Source organism: Haliaeetus albicilla, chromosome 4 (assembly GCF_947461875.1).
Source record: "Haliaeetus albicilla chromosome 4, bHalAlb1.1, whole genome shotgun sequence".
NCBI lineage: Eukaryota > Metazoa > Chordata > Aves > Accipitriformes > Accipitridae > Haliaeetus > Haliaeetus albicilla.
The window spans coordinates 32,833,445-32,859,623 of NC_091486.1; the positions used below are offsets into that span (position 1 = coordinate 32,833,445).

The 26,179-nt window shown below is 42.7% G+C and overlaps 2 protein-coding genes across 3 annotated transcripts; one reads left to right on the plus strand and one right to left on the minus strand.

Moving 5' to 3' along the window:
* The first annotated feature begins 34 nt into the window (after positions 1-34).
* Positions 35-10,600, plus strand: HSPD1 (heat shock protein family D (Hsp60) member 1). The gene is made up of 12 exons (XM_069781809.1): positions 35-194; positions 1,065-1,240; positions 4,154-4,406; positions 4,873-4,955; positions 5,625-5,720; positions 6,037-6,130; positions 6,539-6,707; positions 7,055-7,154; positions 8,092-8,337; positions 8,698-8,872; positions 9,479-9,657; positions 9,749-10,600. Exons 2-12 carry the CDS (start codon positions 1,067-1,069, stop codon positions 9,899-9,901), a joined length of 1,722 nt encoding a protein of 573 aa, XP_069637910.1. The 5' UTR covers positions 35-194; positions 1,065-1,066; the 3' UTR covers positions 9,902-10,600.
* Positions 10,205-24,459, minus strand: COQ10B (coenzyme Q10B). Of its 2 annotated transcripts, XM_069781820.1 has the most exons (6): positions 24,301-24,408; positions 23,523-23,685; positions 20,263-20,409; positions 18,637-18,829; positions 15,749-15,850; positions 10,205-12,685 (listed from the first exon to the last, which is right to left on the minus strand). In XM_069781820.1, the coding sequence occupies exons 2-6, from the start codon at positions 23,564-23,566 to the stop codon at positions 12,518-12,520; spliced, it is 654 nt and encodes a 217-aa protein (XP_069637921.1). In that variant the 5' UTR covers positions 23,567-23,685; positions 24,301-24,408; the 3' UTR covers positions 10,205-12,517. The 2 variants fall into 2 exon arrangements, with proteins under 2 accessions (XP_069637921.1, XP_069637920.1); XM_069781819.1 differs by lacking the exon at positions 23,523-23,685 and having other exon boundaries at positions 24,301-24,459.
* Positions 24,460-26,179: the final 1,720 nt, after the last annotated feature.

Here is a 26,179-nt window from a genome sequence, read left to right on the forward strand (position 1 = left end):
GGGGCGGGGCCGCGGCGGCTATGCTGGTTCCCGGGCCGGGCGGCGCGGAGCCCCACATGGGCCGGTGCCTGGCCGGGGGCGGGGCAGAGGTAGTGAGTGCTGAGCGCCTTCCCGCGCCCGCCCGCAGACCTGCTCGCTCAGCTTCGAGTCCGGACGGCGGAGGCGCCTGCTATTCCTCCCCGCGCTGCCCGCAGGTGAGCGGGGCAGCACGGCGGCTGGCCCGGCCCGGCCCGGCCCGGCCCGTTCCGTTCCGTTTCTCCCTGCGGCAGCGGTTGCCGCCGGGGGGAGGGGTGCCGGCGCCGTTAACGGCCGGGCCTGTTCCGAGGAGCGCGCGGCGCTGCCGGCCGCCCCCGCGCGCTGCGGAGGGGAGGGGGAGGGGTGGTCGTGGGCCCGGGCCCGGGCCGTGGGGCGAGGCGGCCGGAGCGAGGCCCCCGCACCCCCACCCGCGGGGGGGCGATGCCGGCGCGGCGCGGTGCGGTCGGGCTGGCGGCAGGGGGCGAGCGGCTCTTGACCTTGCTGCGCCTGTCCGGGGGGGGGGGGGGGGCCGGGCGGACACGTGCGGGCGGAGGCCCTCGGCCGCCCGGGGGGGGGCCGGCAGGGCCCGGCGCCCCTCCGCGCCGCGGGACGGCGGCCGCGGCCCTCCGGCTCTCGCCGTCCGTCCGGGCGGGCGGTGCGGCCTGCCCTTGCGAAACGGGAGTCGGGCGCCGGTGCCGCAGCCGGTGGCCTGCGCGTCCCGCCGCGGGAAGCGGCCCGCTAGACGGAGTTGCTGGTGTCCCGCCGCGCCCCGGCGGGGCGGCCTCCGGCACGACTGCCGGGGCGGGGGGGGGCTCGGAGCTGCGGCAGCCCGGACCTCGCGGTGAGGACCTGCCCCCCCGCCCCCCCCCCCCACCCCCGGCCTGTTACTTGCGGTGGCCTGCGTGTCTCTGCTTCAGCTAGCCGAGAAGCTGGAAGTCGGTGCTCCCCTGCTCCATCTCCTGCATCCTTTTTCCCCCCTTTAATTCTAGGAGTAGCTGCGCAAAAACATAACGCTTGTGTTTTTCTCTGGATTCGTTTTAATCTTCTAGACATGCTCCGTGTGTCGACAGTACTCCGTCAGATAAGGCCGGTGTCCAGAGCACTCGCCCCCCATCTAACGCGAGCATATGCAAAAGATGTTAAATTTGGAGCAGATGCTAGAGCTCTTATGCTTCAAGGAGTAGATCTTCTAGCAGATGCTGTAGCTGTCACCATGGGGCCAAAGGTAATGGAAGGTTTTGCATTTATTTTACCTTAGCGCTTCGACCTGATTGAAAACACCATAGTAGAAACCCGTGGTTAGTTTCCCCTCGGTAGAGCTGCATGATTGCCAACTGAAACACAAAGATGTAGGGGTATGGACAGACTACTGCAAGCAGCCACGTTCTCATTCTTGTCACCTGAACCATGATGGTTGTGCATGTGCTTTTCACAGCAACAAAATTAATTGGATCGCTGTGAAAGGTGCAGTATGTTGGTTTAAACAGTTTGAAGGTTAAGGGGATGTGCATAATAGGTTACCGTGGCTCAGTTGATGGCCTGTAACAATATGCTAGAGAATTTAACTATCTGTGTCGTGAGGTGGGTTAATTAGCATGTGATTTTTGTTGTTGTTGTTATTACAAATTACGATTTTGTACCGCTTCACCTTTTAGTATTAACAAGGTGAAAGAAATACTGAAAGCGTAGTGCTGAGTTTTCAGTTGGCTGGTAAATGTTACCACTTGAAGTGAAATTCCATGGCAGTGGCATTCATTTATGTTGCTTATAGGACAGAATATAGTGTAGGACTCCCTGTAAGTTGTTTCGGAGAGCTAGCTACTGTATTCTGCATAGTCATGCAATGTGTAGCAAGGCTTGAAATGAGGTTCCTCTTTAAGGAAGGGACACTGATTTTCTTTGGGCTCACAGGAATATCTGTTCCGTATAATAATGGCACATGCATGGTAGCTCTTCTCGAGGCTGCTCGACCTCTGTAAAATTTGTTCGTGTATTTCTTGCACGTTTTTGGTGCTCTGTTAGCTTTATTCAAAGGCAAAAATGCTGTAAGCTGAGCAGGTGAAGGTTAAGGAACAGTGACGTCAGCAAGCTGTGGCTGTATTCCATAAAGGAACAAAGTTTAAGTGCAATCAGTTAATTTAACTCTTGTTTTTTTGGATTAGGCTGCTTTGTGAATGCCTAAGCTTAGTTCTAATGCACTGGTTAAAGGGCAGGTCCTGATGCAACTTACTGTAACCTTGTGGGGTTTTTGTTCCAGCGTTCTCACTTTATCTGCTGTTCTCCGTGTATTTGTAGAAATTTGTAGAAATAGGGATTGTACTATAATGCCTGATTCTGCTTCCAGCAGTTTTAAGAAATATCACTCTGGTGAGGAAACTTCCCTTTGGCATTGTTCTATATTTAAAGAAATGCGGTTTGTAGTCTCCCATGATCTTTTTGATACTGCTGCCAACATGCTGATTACTTTGTCAGAACTAGCTTATGGGACTGCTTGGATTCTTGATATGCGGGACCATCCAAAATGCATGTGTGTGTACTGGTGGTGTTCCTTTTTTCAGAAACGCAGAAAAAAAAGTATTCGTGGAGTGCAGTTCCTTTAGTGTGATAGGATTTAAGCAGATTTTGTTGTGCCATTCTCCTCATAACTACCAAACAAACGTTTGGAATCAGACCATGTCAAAATACAGGGTAAAATTAAGCAAAATAAGGAGAGACTACGTGAAGAACTTGCCAGTAGCAGGATCCTCCAGAGGTAGTTTTCTTACTCTTGAGGCGCTTTTGGGTTTAGGACAAGTGCAGGTCAAATAAAATAGCACTAAGAAGTCAGATTATGCATTATTTTGGCGTAATTGTTTTGTAGCACAGAGTTAGAATTACGTAAGCTCTTTCACAAGTTCAACATCACTAACTTAAGCTTAATGTTTCTTTTGCAGTTTCTAGGGCTAGTTGTGTTCCAGAAGCAGCGTAGTCTCGTGCATGACAGGAATCCAAAGTCAGTTAAATCATTGAGGCAGATGTGAGTGGGCTCTGTGCAAGTGAGGAACACAGTGCACCATAGTGGTAGCATGCTGTATGGGAGTCCTTAGCTAGCTAGCTAGCTTGGCACGTGATCCAGATTCTGGTTGGAGCTGAAGCCGCGCTGGCCCGTGATCAGCTTCGGCAGTGTCTCGGCAGGAGCTAGCGTGGTCGGCTCTGAGCTGGACCTGACAGGCCAGGTGAGGGGACTTGTGCAGGGTCAGCTGGGAGGGACAGTGGTGAGGTGGGGCGGTTACTGTCCCTTCCCCTCTTCCAACAGCTCCAGCTGTCAGGATAGCTGAAGAGTTTCAGGGCAGCAGTGGACCAGAGGTGGCTCCTTGCATCTCTGCTGCCTCCAGCTCAAACTGGAACATGATTGATTGGGGCAGCTATTCAAGCTATTGAGTTCATATCGGAACAAGTAATCCTCTTGCGCGGGTGCATCTGCCGTGTGTTCCCTGCATGGTCCATATTAACTCCGTCTGTTCACGTTGCATAGGGTAGTCCAGCTTTGTAGTTGACTGCAAGGGCGGTCTAAGAGAAGAAAGGCTTGTTAACTCGCAGTGTCTGAGAAACTATTGCAACACATTAACGCACATTTGTTAAGTATTCTCCATTCTCTTCCCTAATCGCTGATAAGGTTTGCAAGTCTCTGCTTTTTTAATTTTTTTTCCCCAGAACCTGCAATGAATTGAGCTTTGTATTGCCCTTTTTCAGTCACAAACTTTTTATTGTGACTTGATGGAAATTCTGCAGATTTAGTTCATTATGTTGCTATATTTCAGTTTTAGGGGAAAATATCAGTGTTAGAAGCTCTTAAATTATTTTTTTCTGCAAGGCTAGTCTTATTTTAGTTGCAGCCCTCTGAGTCTGTGGTATTAAGCATTATGGCTGGGGAATGAAGCCCCATTCTGTGAAAGTATAAACCTTTTGAACCATTTTTCCAGTTTTGCAGAACCTTGGTAATGTATGTGCTTGAAAAAAGTCCCAGCTGAAAGTTCTGCAAGGTCATGTTTCTGTTCAGCTGTGGCTGTTCAAAAGGGTCTTCATCTTCAGTTGAACTCTGAGTAACATGTTGTGGGTTGTGTGGCTTTGATTTAATATTTGTTCTTTGTTGCCTTAGGGAAGAACAGTTATTATTGAACAAAGCTGGGGAAGTCCCAAAGTGACAAAAGATGGTGTGACAGTAGCAAAGGCAATTGACTTGAAAGACAAATACAAAAATATTGGAGCCAGGTTAGTTCAAGATGTTGCCAACAATACAAATGAAGAAGCAGGAGATGGTACCACTACTGCAACGGTGCTTGCACGTGCTATTGCCAAGGAAGGCTTTGAGAAGATCAGCAAAGGAGCTAATCCAGTAGAAATCAGGAGGGGTAATGTTTCTTCCCTTGTTTTTAATGTTTAATCACTGTCTGTTTACTTTTCATATCCCAAATTTGACTGGCTTCCTGAATTAAGTTGCTCTCTTTTTGAAGAGCCATATAAAGTTTTATATGAAGAGGGATGCATAAAGAACCCACTTGTTTCTGTGTGTTACTTACTCTGAACAATTCTTCATTTTTCTAATCTTTTTACTATTTTATATATGGTGAACTTGTTTAATTTGAAGTATGTCACACCAATTCCAAAAAATGATTGCTAGGTATACAAATGACAATATGGAACTAGAACTGCCAGTTGCTTGGTTTTGAACATGCAAACTTGATGCATTTTTGTAATGTGGACTTCGGTTTGAAACTTAACCTGTTTGTGGTTTGTCGTTTGGTTGGTTTTGGTTTTTTTTCCTTCTATGCTGTATACCTGGTCTTGTTCACTCACAAGTATTCCGTTCATCTTTAGGGGTGATGCTTGCAGTTGATGCAATCATAGCTGAACTGAAGAAGCTGTCTAAACCTGTTACAACTCCAGAAGAAATTGCACAGGTAAAAAAAAAAAGAAAATACTTAAACCAAGTTTATATAGCTATTTTTCAGAAAAAGTTTTGTGAAGTCAGGTTTAATGGAGTTGGGTTGTGTGTATATGACACCTGGGTATTTTTCTTTATATCAGGATTCAGAGTATGTTTCATTGAATGATCTTTATGGTAACACTTTGATTTTCTTGAGTTACTTAAAATTCCCAGTATTCTGCCTACAATTACACTGCTACAAGTTAGTTCAGAAGTAGGTAGTTTTTCTCATCTTGAAGTTTCATTCCAAAATGTGGTCTTAAAACATAAATTAGGGAGAACTCAGAAAGCAAAGATGTGTTTGTGGATGGGAGGTGATGGCAGACTTCTGGGAGTGTGGTGGATCTCCTGTGGGAGGTTCAGGTTGAGGTGAGTGCCCAGCTGGGTCTCAGGCACCAGGTGTGTTGGCCTTCGTGGCTTATTTCTCCCCACAGCTGCGGATTCAGATGGCCTGTGTGTGCTGCCTGAGCCCAGTGCTTGAGCTGCCCTTTTAATGGTGTTCTTGGGTCCTGGTGTGGGTGTGCCATGGTCAGCTGCTCTGTCTTGTCAGGAAATGTGAGAATTGAAAATGGTTGGTTTTCTTTATAGTGAGGAAACAGATCACTTGTATTGTGAAATGAGATTAAATGGGTTACTGTTTCAGGTTGCCACAATATCAGCAAACGGAGATCAGGAAATCGGCAATATAATCTCCGATGCAATGAAAAAAGTTGGACGAAAGGGTGTGATCACTGTCAAGGTAAGAAGTGGCCAACATACGGACTAAGTGCAAAGTGACCGTCTCTTCTCCAGTTAGGGCTGGCTTTTGTGGCATGTGATGTAGCTGCTGCTGCTCACATACGATATCCCACCCTAATTCCTCCCTCCCCAGCTCCTTTAGATCAGGGTTTGGTCGCTGTTCCCTCTTACAATACTTTTCTTTTGAAGGGAAGCACATAAAACTGACGTGTGGTGCAGACCCTTTCATTCCGTTGTGCATAGTATGCTAAAACTATACTTGTGCTTTTGGTAGTAGATAAGGGATCTTTAATGTATACTTTCTTGTATCTAAACAGGATGGAAAAACTCTAAATGATGAATTGGAAATCATTGAGGGTATGAAATTTGACAGAGGCTACATATCTCCATATTTTATTAATACAACCAAAGGTGAGTTAACAATAACACATGTCAAATACCTCACAGTGGCTCTTGTAAGTTAGAAATAATGGTACCTGTTGTAAAGACTTTACAATCTGTTACACTATGTACCACAGCAAATAGGACAGGGGGGTCCTTCCCCATTAGCCACTCTTAACTCTTGGTAAAAGCTTGGAGTCTTGGGGGTTTTTTTCTTCTCTGCTAAGTGTGGACTATGTCCATGCTAACATCAAGCTGGCCCTGCAACACTCCAGCACAATGTAGAATTGAAAGTGGAGTCTTGGAGAAGACAATTTGTCTCTCTCTTTAATGCCATTGAACAGTGCAACAGTTGCTCCAGAGTAGCTCCTTAAGTTTGAGAATGCTTGATATGTTTTTATAACTGGATTGTTCAGATAATGTGTGTTGTTTCTGCAGGGCAGAAATGTGAATTCCAGGACGCTTACGTTCTAATCAGTGAAAAGAAAATTTCTAGTGTACAGTCTATAGTTCCAGCTCTTGAAATTGCCAATTCTCACCGCAAACCTTTGGTCATTATTGCTGAAGATGTTGACGGAGAGGCCCTCAGCACTCTTGTCTTGAACAGGTGAGGCTTAAAATCCTTACTTTTAGACAAATACTTTTTTTTTTTGCATTTTCAACCTTTTAAAGGAATACATACAAAAGTGTGTATTTGAATTTGCTACGGTGAAGTGCTGTTGTCTGTTCTCTTACCAAGTACCAAAGAAGCAGTAGTTTTTATACATTGCCATACTTTGCATCAGTTCGGACAGAACTTCCATTGTTTCCTAACTACCTTTTTGAGCAAAACCAGCTCAGTTCATGAAGGTCTTGTTTGCTTGTTAGAGCTGTGTACTGCAATAATTGGTTTTAGTAATTAGACTCGTTCTCTGAATACATGTGGAGTGTTGCTCTCTGAATTCTTCTCTTCAGACTGAAAGTTGGTCTTCAGGTTGTTGCTGTAAAAGCACCAGGTTTTGGCGACAACAGGAAAAACCAGCTTAAGGATATGGCAATTGCTACTGGCGGTGCTGTAAGTAATGATGCTTTAACTGGCTTTTTGCTCTAAGAAATGCTAATGGTATTTAAGGTGGTAAAGAATGTATATTTTTAGGTCCATGGCTTGTATTTGCTGTGTTGCAGGCTGTGTCCTGTTCTTTCAAATATGTAACAGTAACTCTAATGTTTGAATCTTGTAATTCTTTTTAAATGCGAACATTGATAATTGCTGTGTAATACAGCGCTGACCAACCATGAGTAATACGTCTTTTTAACTGACTGAAGTTACACGCAATTTACTTGCAGCATTTAGGTTGTTAAGGCAAAGGAGGAACTTCAAGGGAATTTCTTTAGAGATATCAAAGCTTTCTTGCTGCCTTATAAAACTGATTGTCTCACAGTTGCCCAGACTCGAGTATGGCAAATACAATTCTTTTAAATGTTTGGAATAGACTGGATAATTTTCTGCTGTACTCAACTTCTCAAATAGTTGATGAGCTGATTAGTCTCCCTTTATGCTGCTTTTTTTTATACACACTTCAAAATCATAGCATGATACTGGGATCCAAAGTTGGTTATTGAAATGAAACTTAATGTTTAAGCTAACTGGAGCACAAAGTAACAAACCTGCAAACACTATTCTAAAGTCAGTTTAGTGCCTATATTCATAACTCCTCGAAATACAAGGAAGACTCTGTAACACAACTCTACTTTCCAGGCACTTTGAATCGGTGAGTTACGCTAGTCAGTCATGAGCAAGAAGTTGGCAGCTCCTCATTCTGTGGGGGCCAGTTTGTGAGGTACTTGCACGCCTGGACTGTGTTAGGAGAAGGGAAGAGTTTCATTCAACTCGGCTGCAGTAGTGTGACTATTTTGCACTGTTAGCCTGTTGTATGTGTTCGTGTGTCTATAAATAGAAAATCTGTGTATGGAGAGCTGTGAATTCCAACTTTTCATGTAATTTGTTTCAGGTGTTTGGAGAAGAAGGTTTGAGCCTAAATGTGGAAGATATTCAGCCTCATGACTTTGGTAAAGTTGGAGAGGTCATTGTGACAAAAGATGACACCATGCTTCTAAAGGGCAAGGGTGAAAAGGCTCAAATTGAAAAACGTATTCAAGAAATTATCGAACAGCTAGAAGTTACCACAAGTGAATATGAAAAAGAGAAACTGAATGAGCGATTGGCCAAACTCTCTGATGGAGTAGCAGTATTGAAGGTGAGAAGTTGAACCTCTTAGGAAAGGGGTGGTATTGGTCCTTTACTAGCAATCTAAGTTAACCGCTGTGTGGTTGTCTCGTAATCTTAGCCATTGATTTAGGAGTTTGGCTTCTTACAGTGCTATGCTTTGGTATTAAGAACTTGATGAAATAATAAACTAAAACTGTGTGTTTAGGTTTCTTGAGTGCTGAGGTACAAAAGAACGCTGCTGGTATGGGAGAGGATGGGTTTGCTGTAGCACTTTTCAGTTAATGATTCCAGTTGGCCATTTCATTTTGCGGCAGCGGTTCCGTAGCCAGCAGTGCTCTCCTGCCTGGGCTCCTTGTGCAGACCTTGATGTGTGGCTTGCGTGTTGTAGGTTGGTGGCACAAGTGATGTTGAAGTGAATGAGAAGAAAGACAGAGTTACTGATGCCCTGAATGCGACCCGTGCTGCCGTAGAGGAAGGCATCGTTCCAGGTGGTGGCTGTGCATTGCTTCGCTGCATTCCAGCATTAGATGCCTTAGCTCCAGCCAACGAAGATCAGAAAATTGGTAAATTACTTGAACATGTGTGTGGAAGTGTTAAGAATAGACTTTCTTCTGTCCTGAGGCTTTGTAAGATTAAATACCAATTGCTTTCAGTGCGTTTTTAGTTACTTGATCTTTAGAACCTTGTATCGCCTTGGTATGGCGGTCTCTGCTTTACAGTGGGAAGGAGCTTTCGCTGTGTCCCTGACTTGGATGTGAAAGAGCTAATACCAATAAAGCAGCAGTACCCCCTGCAAAGAATTGCAAACTGTTGAAGGAAGAATTGAGTTGACGGTTACAACCATTGCAGGCAGGCATAAAAATTGAAGAATGCTTAAGAGACTGTGTGGCACATCAAATGGAAAAAGGCTTTGTGCCATGTTACAGTAATAATACTCCTTACTAGCTTTTGCAGAAGTAAAACTAAAACGTGAATATCCTACAAATATTTTGGTTGTTGGCAAATGTCAAGTAGCAGAGAACTTTTTTTCCCTGGAACTGATACAAATAGCTTATGTTCTTGCTCAGAGGGTTCTCTCTTTTTGTGTTGACCTCTGGCACATGAGCGTGTGCCTTGGCAGTAGGAGCAGTGTATGTATTATGTAATGCTAAACATCCTTTTTCTTATAGGCATTGAGATAATAAAGAGAACACTGAAAATCCCAGCAATGACTATTGCAAAGAATGCAGGTGTTGAAGGATCATTAATAGTTGAAAAAATCCTGCAGAGTCCATCAGAGGTTGGCTATGATGCAATGCTTGGGGACTTTGTAAATATGGTAGAAAAAGGAATCATAGACCCAACGAAGGTAACCTAAAATAGTCTTAATTCTCAGCTTTCCTCCCTCCCACCTCACGTGATAGTCAGCAGGTACTCAGTTATTTCTTTTCTATTTTTAGGTTGTGAGAACTGCTCTGATGGACGCTGCAGGTGTTGCGTCTCTCTTATCAACAGCAGAAGCAGTGGTGACTGAAATTCCTAAAGAAGAAAAGGAGCCAGCAATGGGAGGAATGGGTGGGATGGGTGGAGGAATGGGAGGTGGCATGTTCTAATTCCTGGGATGGGGATGCATCATGAGCTGTGCTGTTTAAGACTGACAGTTCTGACTTCAAAAACTTCAGCTGTCAGTGCAAGAGGGTGGATAGTGACTGAAGTGAGGCTGGTGTTTAAAAGAATCACTGTAACCATCAGTTACCGGATTTCATTTAACACGTGTAATTGTTTACAGTCATTGTCCATGCCTACAGATAATTTATTTTGTATTTTTTGAATAAAGACATTTGTACATTCCTGATAACTGGGTGCAAGATCCATCTACCGAGGTCCTGATTTAAACTTAATTAAGGCACTTGATATTCTGTTTCAGAGTTTATTGGTGCTTGCCAGTACTAGGAAGAACTTGGAAGCCACTGTGCGTGAGACTAGACAATTGTGTACAAAGTAGGCAAATATACAGTTATGTGACCTTTATGTAATAAAACAAACTGCTCAAAAGTTACAAAATGTATCACCTTATTCACCTGCACACAAAGCCATAGTCATGGGAGAACCCTGACAATCTGCTGCTGCTTCTAACATTTACTAGAAATCTGACACTTGTGCTTGGAAATGACAGGCCATTTCCCTCCAGGAAACATTCCTTTGGCTAGAATGTTTCTCAGAAATACAAGTGACTTCAATTTTGGCAAGAAATATCTAAGGTGAACTGACACTGCAGTTCTTTGAAATATTAAACAATGCAATGAAAGTAAGGCACGTGCTCTGGACTTTGTTTTGCCCTGTCTATACTGCTTGTTTCCTGTGCTGGAACAGGCCCAGTGCATTGTTCACAGTCTTGTGGGAGGGAAAGTGCGCTAAGGGTAGGAGATGGGTAAGTCATCCTTGTTAAGAAAGGGTTGTGGGGTTTTTAAATACTTCTCTTGCTCAGGTGTGGTATGTGGTTACCTCCTTGCCTTGAGACTTCCAGTCTTGTCTTCCAGCTTTCTGGTAGTGGGCTCCAGGATTTAGTTTGAATTATTTTGCACTAGATGCTGCTTTACCCTTAAAAGTGACAGCTTTGCCACCTAATGTGTTCTTTAACCTGACCCAGCCTGTTGCCTAAACTCTTTTCTGCTTGCTTTTCAACTCTGCTTTCCAGACTTCAAAATAGTGGTGTTCCCAGACTTGTGTATGTTTATCTCCGATTGACTCAACATAGGAAACTGGTTTACAACTTCACAGTGCTGTAAAACTGACCTCTTAATCCAGCTGTCACTTTCCCCAGCTTTGTACCTTTAATCAGAACTATCCATCATAGATAGGATGTGTGAAATTTCAATTGCTCTTTCCTGAAAACTATCTCTTAAGTTATCAGCCCTGTCTGAGACTGCTTCAGGGCTGTCTTTGTCCAGAACCCTCCCTTCCTCTGCTATTTAATACACTATTCTGTAGCAGCCATGTAGATGACAGACACTTTGGAGAAAGGACCAGCTCCAACACCTGATGTGAAGCTTTACCTAATTTCAGTAAGGAAATGGGGTAGTGCAAGGCAGCATATAGACAGGATTTTAAATCGGTTAAAACTTAACATTTCTTCAGAGACTAGAAAGAGAATACTAATGTCAGGAAGAGAACTACTGAAAATGAATTTAATCAATATGGCTGGTACCATCATAATGGACTGATAATTAAATGGTAGTGTGGTACTGAAAAAAAAATCTTAAGAACTAAGATTAGCTCTCTATTGTATGTTTTTTAATGACAACTGGCCTTGGGTGTGCTTGTCTGCAGTAAGTGGAGGACATCTTGTTCCTTCCTTCCAGGGAGGACAGCACTGTAGTACAGAGTGTTGTGAATCCCTGCCCGAGTTCTCAAAGAGGTAACATTTACTTGGTTTAAAGTTGTGTTGGAACTGGGAACTGCTTGCATTAGACAAGATATATCTACCATAACCTAACTGCGATGTGTAACGGCAAAACAGTGGCAGGTAGGCAAGTTGAACCTGCCCAACATACCTAAAGTGTCTAGAGCCCAGGCAGCTGAGAACCATGGGCTATAGCTGAAACTGCTACATTGCAATTACGGTGGTACTTATGTTTTGTGTACCCCTTATGTTTAACATCTGAAAACTCAGGAGTGTTCAGGCTGTGTTGTTTTTCCTGTTGCAGTTGCTGGTCAGAATTCAACAGCAGCTGGAGACTCCCGAGTTACACTTGTCGTTCATTTGGATTACAAGCGCCTGCTGCTTGATGCCTGACAAACTGTTCATACTCCCCAAAGCCAGAATGTCAGTTTCCCTTCTTGTGGCTGGGTTGACCGTTGATGCTGTTAAGTTAGATTCACACTACTAATAACTTAAACTTGAGTTAATATGTTACGATGCTGAAAAAAACATAAGCTTGGATAAGGCAGAACTTACACTGTGATTACACAAACCATTTGGCAAGTTGGTGAACGGCAGCCTGAGATATGTTGTGTTACAGTAGCTGCCAATTGTCTGCTACTGATAACACTTTTTAAGTCGCACTTGATTGCAGCTTGAACTTTCTATATACACACATGGCCAAACAGGTGTGTTTGGTACGGTATGAAATCACACACAAAGGTCAGATATGAAATAGGTGCCCCAAAGGCAGAGCGTGGCACCTCTTGTACAAATGAAGTGTACAAACAAGTTTATAATTTGCCTTTTACGTGTGATGAACTTCATGAAGCATTAGCTCCCGAGGTATGCTTGTTTCTGGGCCATGGAGTTTGGATGCTCTTCTTTCAAAGGCAGCTACCATCTGCTTTACCACTTCATCAAAAAATAGCGTAGCCAGTTTTGAGTGTAGAAGTGAACGAAATTCAAAAGAAACCTGTTTAAAAAATAGAGAAAAAATAGTTTTTCCTGTATCTACTGTTGTAGTAAAATGCTGTTACAAATAGCCAACTTCATCAAAGAATCCAGTTAGTCTGTAAGTAAGCCGTGGGAGAGAGAACAGTTAAAACTGAGCTGTAGGGGAGGGTGTCTGCGAAGAAAAGCCTAATCTGTGGTCAGAGGTCCCTGAGCTTTTCCATTAGAAGAATCGTTCAGTTCTCTGAAGTGATAATTTCCATTTATCTAAATTAACTGTATTTTACTTAATATATGATGCATCACAAAATGTAAGTAAAAGATTTGGGATAATGAAAAGCTACTGACAAACAATAACTCAGTTACTCTGCACACAGAACTCACTTGGGGGACAAAAGTTGACTGAAGAAAATCCTGCATGGCAAGACAGAAGACTACAGGTAAGCTGCAGCAAACACAAGAGATATGTAAAAGCAGCTCAAAATAGCTACCTATTAAATACCAACATTTTTAATTAATCTTTCCATCTTGGTAGCTGTAGTTATGGTATGTTCAAACAAGAGCCATTTGCTGACTAAAGCTACAAATTTGGTTTTGTGTGCTGTACCTCCTACCTGAATGCCTTCTGCTCTTGACCTTTGCTGTCCTGACACAGGCAGTCAGGTTCAGAGTACAGGCATACTGGTTAAGTCCTCTGTACCAAGCCCTCGGGCCTCCTACTGCAGTGCTCAGAACTTAACTTCTCCGTTTTCTTTCAGCTACTGAATCTTGCAGTTAAACTGAAGCTACTGCAGCAGTTAACAGTTATGGCAGGGGCACAGGGAGCTGGCTTTCTCTCTCCACCCTCAAAAGAAAAGATCACTTTTATGTCAAACAGCCTTCAATTATGCTTTTGTGCTGTGCTGGCCTTCAGTCTAGTTAAATAAGGCTCCCTTAAGGCTATGTAATCACATTGTTTTGGAACACACAGCTTCCCAAAATGATTACAGAATTTTCAGGAAAAGAAATGGGTTGCTCTTCTGTGACTTTTACCATCACTCCTGCTATAGCATGTCTTTTGGACTGAGATTTAAGTATATTTGTCATTCCTGAGAAATCAGCAGATTAAATGCCAAACAGAGCAAATAGAGCTTCTCTCAAATTGCTTCTGAGTAATGCATTTTAACTGTGAAACAGTAGCACAGAAGTAATTAAACTACTTGGACTGTAAGCCAAGTGTAGCTTCATTTACATTTGCTTGATCTCAAGCATCAGTAAAATTAACATGCCTTTTGAAAGTCTGAGAGTTGTCATTTAGAGCATTTAAGAGTTTTGCAGAACAGGGATTATGAGTTTGGCATCGAGTTCAGTAACTGTGTAAAAACTTGAGGTGTGGCATACATTTACAAAGTTTGCAGATGGTAAAAATGGTGTTGTGCTTCAATCTATGTACCAAATCATTTAAGAGCCAAAAACAAACGAGAAAAATTCCCTGCTGTATGTATATGTCTCCTGGAATCAGGCTGGCAAAACAGGATACAGTGTCTTGTGGGAACCAGCATAACCCAAACCTCAATTTACATTTTCTAAAGCAAGCAAGCATTCTTGAAATCAAAGTTTTCTCTTGAATATCTGTAATTGCATGGTATGTTTTGAGAAGTTTGTTATGAAATGCTTATCATCCCCATCTGCACGGGCCCAGAGGCAAGCAACACAGCAGGTTAGTAACTAGCAAGGGTTAGAGTCCTTAAGGACTTGCCTTTGTGAGGCAACCAGCGGCTCAGCTGGCTGCATTTACCAGGTAATGGGGTAAGCAGTAAGAAGTATCAATAGCATTTCCCCAAGAAAGTGAAAATATCCATTTTAAGTCCAGTTTTGACTCCCTTTAACTGAAGTTCTTGACCTGCTTGAAATGTCAAAAAGTGGCTTGAGGGCGGGGGGGGTGTTTCCTCACAGACTCAGTGTTTAGTTTATAGGGTTTAAACACTTGCTTAATTCAAGTTTTCTCAACTGATTTATGGCTTGGGTTAAAAACTAGCTTAGGTACTGGTTAGCAGCAGGAACTGGCACTTATTTGCCTGGAGAAATTCAAATACCATGAGCAAATAACATGCAAACATTGTTGGCAAATCCCATGAGAGATGTATTCTTTTGAGTGTCTATAGATTCATTTTTACTGTTGAACTGTATGAAGTGCAACAGAGCAATAAGCTGAAAGTTATTAACCAACCCAAGGAGATTAACATGCTAGTTTACAAATATTACAAAAAGCTCTTTTTCCTACTTACAGAAGATAATATTTTAAAGAGAGTATCCCAGCAGATGGCAGCAGGATCAACCCATTTCTGTGTACTTTTGTAGCCTGTTCTGAACCCCAGCTTAGTTACGTGCTTAAAGCAACACCTACTCTTAACACTATAAAACGTAAGAAAAAAATGTGATGACAGACTAAATAGACAAAATGGAAAAGCAATAACCTGAGTGGAAAAAAACTTGTCTAGGAGTAACAGGCTAAATCAGATAGTGGATTTAAAAAGCAATAGTTTTGAGCTGCAGTGATATCCCATCACAGAGTAGAAAGACAGCAAAAATCTATTATACTGGTATTACAGAAGGAAGCAGTAAGACTTAAAATACATGAAAAAGTAAAACTGGAAGCCAAGAAATTAAATTGACCAAACTGCAGGCCAAACAGGACAGAGGGGAGAACACCTACCTTCTGGTACCCAGAGCACTTAGGTTCTAGAGTATTTAAAAGAAATAGCAAAATAAGTTTAGCAGTTCTCCCTCTGTATTTGACTGTCGAAAAACTTCAGCATGTTTACAATTGTATGGTGAGAGATACCAGTCCCTAGACTGTTTCGTGGTATGCAGACACCTCACAGAAGACTGCTGTCTCTAAAGGACACTGTAGTGGTTTCCATGTAGTAAAGTTTGCAAAAATTTTTTTGGATAGTAGTGACTAAAACTAACTTGTTTTCTGTGTGTATGTGTTTTAAAAAAAATTAGTACCAGGCATTAAAAAAAAAAGAAAAAAAGGCACAGCTGAAGGTACCATTTCCATGCCCTGTTCCTAGCATGTCGTTGTCTTAATTACAGTACTTACTGAAAAATCCAATGTACATGTCCTTGGATAACCAGGGATACCTGGGCTGAAACGCCACACCGTTTCCAAGTGATTAAATAGTTTTCCATCTGTGCAGGATGCCTAAAATAAAGTTTAAAAAGTCAAGCTACACCGAGGCTTTTGCAGATATGACAAATCAGTATTACTGAAGTTTTCATTTGCATTTTGTTAGACAGTGAAGGTCATGGTATAGTTAAAATTGTTCTTATAGTGCAGCTAGTATGAGATCCCATTTGTACAGTGTCATTTACAGCAAAATAATTTAATTACTTTTAAGGGAGAGGAAAAACTGTTGCATTGAGAGTCATAAAACAGATCTCTAGCATGATGCATAGAACACCAAAATAATGCTAATGCTATATACCAGAATTTTGAACCACACTACTTTCAGCAAAGGACATGGATATTTACTGGGTTTGTATTTTTTTTTTTTTTCATTACATATATAGAATGTTTTATATACTGATATACAAACTGGTAGTCCTGGGCTATAGGAATGCTTAGCATCAAAACAAACCTGATTGAAGACAAACTCTAAACATCTTCTGTCACAAGATACTATTGTGATCAAGAACTACCACGAAGTCTGTAAGACTATACGTTCAAGTCCATAATCAGGTTATATGTTGGCTTTTAGTTACCGGCAAGCCACATATGATCCTCCTTTAAAACAATTAAGTATTTGCAGTAGTTGGCTTCATAGTTTTCACCACCATAGGGTCCTTATTTTTACTCATTTTGCTTTTAGCACATATAGCTAATTTTGTGTGGCTGTATTTATAATAGAAAAAGATTGAAAGACATATACTCCAAAATCATCCAAATACATAATCTCAGTTGGCTTGGAATATCTAGAGAGAATTTCTGTAACTTTTTTTTAACTCTTTTTTTTTACAAGTTCTTACTGTTACCACATGCAGCTCTGCTCCAACAAGGCCACCTATGATGAATAGGTGTTGTCTGTGGTTTGAAACCCATGGTAAGGTAAGCCATCTCAAAGACTAATCAGCAGCACAAAAATACCTACATTTTTCTGCCCAGGAATGAGATGCAGTGCCTTGCTACTTCTACAGAAAGGGGAGGAGTAGAAGGAAGATTAGACACGAAGAGCTGGGCTTGCTTTCCTGCTGCTGCCAAAAGGGCAGGAAGAATGGGAAAATTGCCAGTGTGTCCCCCTTGCTCGCAACCTTATAAGTAGCAAACTCACTCTGTGCTTTCCTCTGTGGCAAGAGCTACTGCTACCATTCTGATTTTTCCATTGCTCAAGCACTGCTGCCGTAAGCAACAAATCTGTGCTCATTTTGTTGCCACCAGTAGCCCGCTATGTTAGACCACCATTCATGCTGCGTTTGCTGAGTTATTTCTGAGGACAGTGAAGTATTCCAAACACACAGTCACTTCTCTAGAAATGTTCCTACCATTATATGAACAAAATGTAAACTTCTAGGAAAAACAATCCCAGCAGAGAAAATGCTAATAAGTCTAGGAGGAGGAAATCTAAAGAAACTGTTCTCCTCACCACTTTCATGATCATTTCTGAGGACAGTGAAGTATTCCAAACACACAGTCACTTCTCTAGAAATGTTCCTACCATTATATGAACAAAATGTAAACTTCTAGGAAAAACAATCCCAGCAGAGAAAATGCTAATAAGTCTAGGAGGAGGAAATCTAAAGAAACTGTTCTCCTCACCACTTTCATGATCTTTTCTGAGACAAGAAATCCTCTTATGAGTGAATTGGAGGGAAAAAGAGTTGATAAGCCAATCTGATAGCTATGTAAAAGGAAAAAGCCAGTCTTGTCAGGGATGAGTGGAAAGGAAAAGCCTTTTACAAAGTCAGCATGTAAAATGCAGCTTTTCCATTGTAGCTGTTCAACTTTCTTAATAAAGGGAGAAAGGTATTCTTTTTTCTTTCCAGAATCAGTAAGTACCTTGAATAAAGGCACTCGGCATATTCCCCTTCCAATTCTTGTCTCCCTGTAGTTAAGAGACCCAGTTTGTTTTGAGCAGTGTCTCTTAAGAGGAAGCCTAGAAAAGAATAGTGAAATAGGATATCCAAACAATTATATTGAACAGCAATCAACTATTGTAATTCCACTAGTTACTCCAAAAAAATAGTCAAGATCTGCCATATGAAGGGAGAGGCAGTTTTGCTGTAAGGAGTCTGTTCTGTGCTCTTCCTAACCAAAACCAGATTCATATATATAAGGCAAACTAGTCAGAAGATCCAGACCTCATTTAAAATTTCTCCCTTGACATTTTTAATTATTGCTCTTGAAAAGCTGAAAGGAGGGTAAACACAATTGCTTCCCTTCCGAACAAATTAATTCTAAGAATGGACTTTAAATCCACTCTTCTCTCTTCTCATCAATACACTGAATCACAAGTTCTTCAGCAGATCCTACACTTAAGTTTAAGACTTCTCATATTAGCTAGGTAAAAATCTCAGAAGTAAAGTAATGCAGATATCAATTTTGCTAAGGCATCAGAAGCTACAGTTGTCAAAGATAACTTTGAAGTCAGTATTAATTTTGCATTTAGAGGGGTTTGGACAACATTTTAACAAAAACAAATAAAAATGGTATATCTTCATTAATGGCTGCTAGTTTCTCCAGCAAAAGAAAATTAAAAAGCAATTCCTCCCCCACCTCATTTGGCAGCTTATGTTTTAAAAGCACATTCAAATTCTCTCCAGTTAACCTAAGTCTTTAAATAGAAACAACACAAGTTTTGAGCCACACAAAGCAATTCCAGCATCAATTTTTTCTTGAAGCACCAGTGAATTATTTGAATTTCAACAAACAAAAGTTACAGAAAGCTACAGCTAAGGGAAAAAAAAAAAAAAAAAAAAAAAAAAAAGAGTTACCTTAACTAAATGTGGTCTCACTAGGGTAACAACTGATGTATACCTCTCTACTACAGGAGGGAATCCTATTTCTAGCTGTGCTTTGCAGTATCCAGAGCGCTTTGATAATATATCTGACTTTTTACACCAAGGCACAAATAGTTTGTAATTCTCCACAACAGCAACAACTTCATACATTTCCTGCATAGAATACCTGGAAACAGAAACATTAACATTAATTACAAGGGATTTTAACTTCAAATTCAGTATTAAAAAGTTTCAAAGATTATATAAATGACAGTTTGGAAAGTGAACATACAGTCACCTGAAAACACTGCCACTGTTTTTGGAAATTAAACTGGTAAAAGTCTTTGCATAAAGATGCAAAACACCACACAACATCCAGCAGTAAAGTTAGTGAACAGTGAACCTGGTGTCTGCTACTTTCTGCAATACCAGGTAAATACATGTACATTTCAAATGGAAAAACAGTGTTTCCAGCACAGTTGTGTCTTCATTTAAGTAGATCTTAGACATTCCACATAAAGAATCCACACTTCATGGCTAGCAAGAAAAGGTGAATCAAAACTAAAGTACTATATTTCATTGTGTTTAAATAGAGCAACACTACTTTCCTTCTTTTAGCCCAAATAATTAATAAATTAATAAATAATAACTAAAAAATACATGCAGTGGAAAAAACTCGCAGCATCACAGAGTGGCTGAAGTTGGAAGGGACCTCTGGAGACCCCTGCTCAAGGATACCGAAATTGTATGAAAGAATATGATGGCAACATTTTAGTTGCTTCTATGGTAACATGGCAAACTATTACATAGCTATGGTTTTTAATTTTTAGTTCTGACTCAGAAAAGAATTGAAGCCCATGCTTAATTCCATCTGTGTTTAAAATGAAGCATATGTTCAACAGTACTCAACAGTGACTACTATTGGACAAAGGCTCTTTTTAAGTGACTATGCAAAATCTGTTGCAGTTCAAGAACCATCACATAACTGACTGTTAAGCATAGTCAAAAAAACTGTGCTAATGAACAAATAGTTCATACTATTGTGGACCAGAGACTGGGGGCAGATCCCAGTCTTGTCAAATTAACTGGAATTTTCCCACTAGCTTTAAGGCAAACAGGATTTCAAAATCTTTTTTTATGTGCCTAAGTTTCTTCATCACACAACTAATTATTTTCCTTCTTTTAAAGGAAGAAGAAAATCTTGAGACGTATAACATAATGTAAGTGCAAACATTAGCATGTATTTGGGACAGAAAGGAACAAACAGAGTTTTCACACCTGTTGGTTTATTCCCATTTCACCAAATGAAATTAATAGTGTATTCTTCCCTTTCTGGGTTGTTTGTTTTGTCATGGAATAGAAGGATTATTTCTACTATTTCTTTCTATGGGGCAAGGGTTTTAGGTTCCTACATTTTTTGTACTCAGTTTCAGACTGGAAAAGCCTGATCTCTACAAATTCTGAAAGTCAAAACTCCTTCCTAGTCTCCAACTGGGCAGAGTCACAGGGACATGTGTCTTCAGGGATGCTCAGTCTTTGAAATTCGAGTGTTTTGAATCAATCACAGCAAACACAAAATCAATAAGCATATAAAGTTTCTTTCCACACGTCTATACACACCCTATAATTCTTCTTTCAGAATATTCTTTTCTTTTATTTACTAGTGGTGCAGCAATGTTGAAGAAAGTTCTTGAAAAGGTATGGCTCATTACAGGTACTTGCAAAGAAGAAATTCTGGTCATCAGAATACCACAAGAAGCCAAGTGCCTGCAACAGTGAAAATGCTTTTAGATGTGTTTCATATCAGCAAAATAAATAACAACAAATTCAGGTGAGACAATCTGTTGTATAACATTCCAGAAAATGTCAGATTCAGATGGAGAAACAAAGGCTCATAACAGTATACATACTGTTAAAAACACAAGGGGGATTTTTTTTTTTCCCCCCTTAGGAGAAAACTAAAAATAGCCCCCAGTCACAAGAAAAGTAACTGGCAGAGTAAAATACAAAAGGCCCTATTAAATGTTGACTTCATGGCAGCCTGAGCTCCTGTACAAGCCTCATATGCACTTAATTTGCAGAACAGGCTTTCTTAATAGCAAAATCAAGGAAGAGAATGTTCTAACTGGAAATAAAACCTGAGCTTTGCTATAATCCCTCTGTTTCCGTCCTTCCCTCAAAAGGACAGTTTCATTTTGAAAGTCCTTTCAGAAAGTGAATTGCTTACCCAGCTTTCAAAACTTCCTTCAGAAAAATCATGCAAAACCTTGGACACAGTGTTTTTATCCATAAAATGTAACAAATAACCTTTAAAAATGCTAGTAATTCTAAGATTGCACCTCAGTGTTCTCTGTCAGTGAACATCTACGCTAAAATCTAACAAATATTCATTGTGATTAATAGGTCTGTTCTGCCAAATTGTTGGTTTGGCCTAGATCAAGTCAGTTAAGATGCAAAATGCTAGCTCAAAAGTTCTGATTTTTGCCACCAGGGAGTTAAAAATGCCACTATTTTCTGTCAGTGATTCTACAAACATAAGCTGAAAAGCCACCTAGGTCTTATACTGTCCTTTCTCTAATTAAACAATCAGGACTGTACTTCTGCATTCACATAGTAAAAAATGGAACCAATATTCCCCACTTAGCATTAAGGCTTGTTTGGTGGTTTGTTTGGTTGTTTTGGTGGGGTTTTTTTGAACACAATTAACATGTAGATGCAATTTTTTAGTAACCACCAAAGTAGTCTAGCAAATTACAGTTACCAATTTTAAACAATTAAAATTATTATTAACAAGTTATTTAAAAATCATCATAACTGAATTCTAAAGAAACACAGCAACAACCGGGGACTGACCACATTAGCTTATATAGTCACTGCATTAGGAGACAGGCAAGTAATAAATTGAGTATAGAATTTAGAGGAAAATAATCATCATCAGCAGCTTATTAGAAACAATCTGTACAGACTTTTAAAAAAAAAATAAGCAACTGTGATACGAAGCAAGGTCACTGACAACAGAGATTGTAATCACTGCAGTTGAAAAGGAATTACTTAAGATGGGACAGAAGTATGGCGTCAAAATTAAGAAAGAATAGGTGGACTTTAAAGGTCTTTTGACAAACTGTGCAAACGTTTGCAACTGTATCTCAAGGGATGTGGACACAGTCTGGTTTTTTTCCACACAGACTGGACAAGACTGTTAAGGAAAAACATTGTTTTGACAGAAATGCTGGAAGGGTGCCAGTAACATTGTAGCTGCCTCAACCAGATTCATAGAAAGTGTTCAAATGTTTGGACCAGACCTCATTCTGGAGAGCTATTTTAAATTGCTTTCTCTATGTGGGGCTATGTATAGTATACAGTCCAAACTAGTTGCCAGGTTTCTTCACTTGGTTTGGTTTTTACTGTAATGCTATGCCAGTGTATTTTTCCATACAGTTTTATCTAGAGTTGTTTCAGCTACAAGGCTGAAAAACAATCTCTATGAATAATCTTTTATCTTCTGTTAAGACAATGTCCTTTTCACAAATATATTGCCATTCAAGGAAGGCAAGGCTAAGAGAGGTTATAATGCTAACAAACATGGTGACACTTCATCACTCTCCTGATTTTATCTGAAGAAAAACAGATGCTATGAGAATATGCTGGGCTCGGTCCTGTTCAGAAAAGCATACCTCTTCAAGAAATCACAAAAGCACAGATTTCAACAGACTGTCACACATGTTTTTGTAAACCTGATCAAGGCCACAGAAGAAAAGCCAAGTCTGTACTAGAATTCAGACACACCTACCACCTCTGTATTTATCCTCTGACAGTGATACAGCCATACCCACTCACACTGCCTTCACTGGCATCACTGAATTCCTGCCACTCGCTGCTTTCTCTCTAAACACTTGGGCACTGATCACAGTATCACCTCACTTCCATGACCAGTAAAGGAAGCATTTACTGGTGTACAGTATACATACCCAAGAGATCTATATTCAGTGATAATTTTTAATAGCTACAAAATTTTCTAAGCCTAAAGATTAACGTATTTTTTAAAAAAGGGATCTCGAACTCCTGACTATAAAGACTCAAATTAGTGGCAAGGGCATGACAGGACAATTGTGTTTACTGTTATCCCAACTGTTACTTCCATAAGGTTAGTGGTATCTGATGGCCATTTTATGGTCTGTGAGACATGAGTTGATCTCATTCAAATTTTGTCGACAGCTGTTCACATCCCAAAAAATGAGCGTTGCCAACAAGTGTCCTCATTAGCATCTCGGTCTGAATAAGCACAAGAGACCAATTTACCACCTGAGTCCTTGAAGTCTGCTACTCAGCACAGTAAGGGGTCCACCGAGTTGACAACAGGTACATAGTGTACACCAATGACAACTGCAAGACGTGAAAGCATACGCAGCTTCAAGGCTACAAATAATACAGCACCGTTTTGGATTCAGCTTGCGCTTGCTTAAAACCAGCTGCCAAGATTCTTGTGGCTTACACTAGAAACATTTTGAAACTTAATTTGCAACCAGTTACTTAATGAGTTTCCTTATGCTGAACACCCTTCCCGGTAACTGCTTTTGCCCTCAAGACTTTAATATATTACTTTAAAAAACAGCAGTTTTGCTTACCAGGATTGAACTATTGTAATATTGCAAACACATCCTAAAGATTAAAAAACAAAGGATATACAGTAAGAAACGTGGTCCAAGTAAGATGACTTTATACCACTGCGCAATAGCAATTATGTCAAATGACTGCTTGAAATTTGACATCGTGAACCAATCTCTATTCCACTTTTTCACTATTTTTATGAGGATGACAGTAAGACTGAATTTAACAGAGAAACACAGCAGCACAGCCATAACAGTAGTAACAGGTGAAACCTTTTTCCTCCTAAGATTTTCAAATTGCAGTCTTTCTCTCTCATCTGTGTTTTCTTTTTCTTCCAGCTACAAGATCAACTCTTCTCCCAAAGCATATTTTGCTTCTCAAGTTGTTCCAGCCAGCCTTACATGTGATCAGGGGATAAGGAACTTGTTACATTATCTTAAGTGGAAGACATCTGGGCCTTTTACTCAGTTTCTGATTTCTGTCGTGGATTGCTCACAGTTATGCAATTGGCTCAAGCAAAGAAGAGGCAAGTTTACAATCCGAAAATCGTTTGTTCTTGCCCCGACACTGACCGCGCCGAAAGGAGCCGAGGACACCCCAGCCGCCCCCGCCCCCGGAACGCAGAGCCGGAGGCGACCTGGCAGCACCTTCCCTCTCCCCCTTCCCCGAAGCCACCAGCTTCCACCCGGGGCGGCACCGGGCAGCGCAACGGTCCCCCGGGCGGGGCTCGCCGGGCAGGGGCTCGCCCAGCAGCGCCCCGCGGGGCTACAGGCAGCCCGGGAGCGTTCACTCTGGAGCGTACTGAGGCACCGCCCGCCTCAGGCGGCCCCACCCCGCCCCCGGGCCCGGGCCCGGCCCCGGCGCCCCGGGGCGACAGCGAAGGCCGCTCGGCGGGCGGAGGGGAGCCGGGGCGGCCGGGCGCGCCGAGGGGCGGTGCGGCGGCGGGGCCCCGGGACGGCATGCCACCCGCCGCGGCGGTGGGAGGAGCCGTGGCAGGGCCCCGGCCGTCCCCCCCCCCGCGGTCACTCCGCCTCGCCTCGCCCCGCGTACCTGACAGCGGCCGTGCGCGGCGGCGGAGCGGCGGCGAGCCCACCCGCCAGCGCCCTGCCGAGCGCCCGGCCGCTCCGCGCCATCTCGGGCCCCGCTCCTCACCGGCTGCCCCGCCTGCCCCCGCGCGCTGCCTAACGGCCGCCGGCGGAGAGCCGCGCCCCCGCGGCACGGCCCAACCGCCTATCGCCGCTCGGGGGCCGGCCTCGCGCGCTGCGGGCCGGCCCCGCCGCCGGCCGGCGCGGGCGGGGGGGGCGCGCGTAGTCACGAGACGGCTCGGGCGGGGGGGAGAGGCCCCTCGCCTGATTGGCCGGGCGGCGCGCGAGCCCCGCGCACGGCTATAATTGGGCTTGTGCGCGCGGGCTGCGCCCCGTGGAGCGGGGGGAGGTGGCGGCAGCGGCCCGGCCCCATCCCCGCCTCCTCGCCCAGCAGCGCGCGTGACCGGGCGGACGGGGGGGAGTGGGTTCGTACTGGCCGGCAGACGGCCTCCGCGGGGCGGGAGCGCTGCCGTGTGCGCCGCTGGGAGCGCCGGGCCCGCCCTCCTCGTCCCTCTGCGGGAGCGCAGCCTCCGCGGCGGAAGGAGCTGGCGGAGCAGCCGGTAAGAGCCCGCCGCGGTGGGGCGGCCCGCAAGGGCCCCTTGGGGCACAGCCGGGCGGGCGGTAGGGCCTTCCCGCTCCGTGAGGGGCAGCCGCTTGTCCCGCACGTCGCCTGGCCCTCCCTCATGCGGAGGGCTGCTCAAGCAGGTGTGGGTAGCAAGCTGGCGCCCAGCCCGCTTCTGCTCGATGCGGGCTGAAGTTTAGAATAATCAACGTCACTAAAACTTGCCAGTACCTCCCCGGACCTGACTGTAATCATGGAGCACCGTTTTACTGCATACTGAGACGAAAAAAACCCGTTACTTATGCTTTCTCCTAACCGACCTTTCAAATACAGCCTCCCTCAACAAAAGCATATTCTACAACTCTCCTGCAATTGAAAAACTACTGTTTAAATATCATTTGTCTCATCGCACATTTCATATTACATGTAACTTAATGTGTTACACAGTAGTTGCTTAAAAGTAAGTCTGCAAAATCTACTTCCGTAAAATAGTACTTCTTAAAATTTAATTCCTGGTGGGCTGCTCAACTCTTTAACTGAGATACAATACTTGTGCTTCATAGTACTTACGCAGCCTTAACTTGAACGTGTATCCCGGCTGTATCACAGTAGAAGGTAAACAGTGTGGATACGTTGTTAACAATGTCTCTTCAACTATGTGACGGGTCCATTCCCACACAATTAAATACAACTGGAATTTTACAGCTGGTGCAAATTAAACTGTATTTTAGTTAAAGCAGTTGAATGCTGAATGCATGGAAATGGAGATTTCTGAACAAAATAACAGTTCAACCATGTAAGTCCACATATACATCCTCTTCAGAAAAGTCCTCCTTATAACTATCTTGGTGTTCTTGCCATTAGCAGAAACACTCATTATTAAACAAGAGCACCACCAGTTTTGGATAATTGAAACTAACTGGAGCAGCTCTTACTTTATCACATCAAGGTGTGGTGTTTTTCATATTGAACTTGATGAAAAACAGAAACATATAAAAACCCATGTTCTTCAGTGGAGGTGAAAAACAAACAGCAAAGCCACAAATACAAAAAAAAAAGCCCCAATCCTAGCTTGCCCGCCTCCAGTCCTTATTCAGTCCTTATTACTAGCGTCATCTGTGTGTTTTGCAGCTTCCATCAGAGATGCTCTCCCTTGCAGGTTTGCGATGGGAGTGTGTTGTGTATCAGTTGTTCTAGCTTGCTTCTGTAGATCAGGAACCACCTCTTAGAGAGTTTGATGTCTTTTAGCATTTAGAATAACTGAAGGATCAAGTGTTGAGAA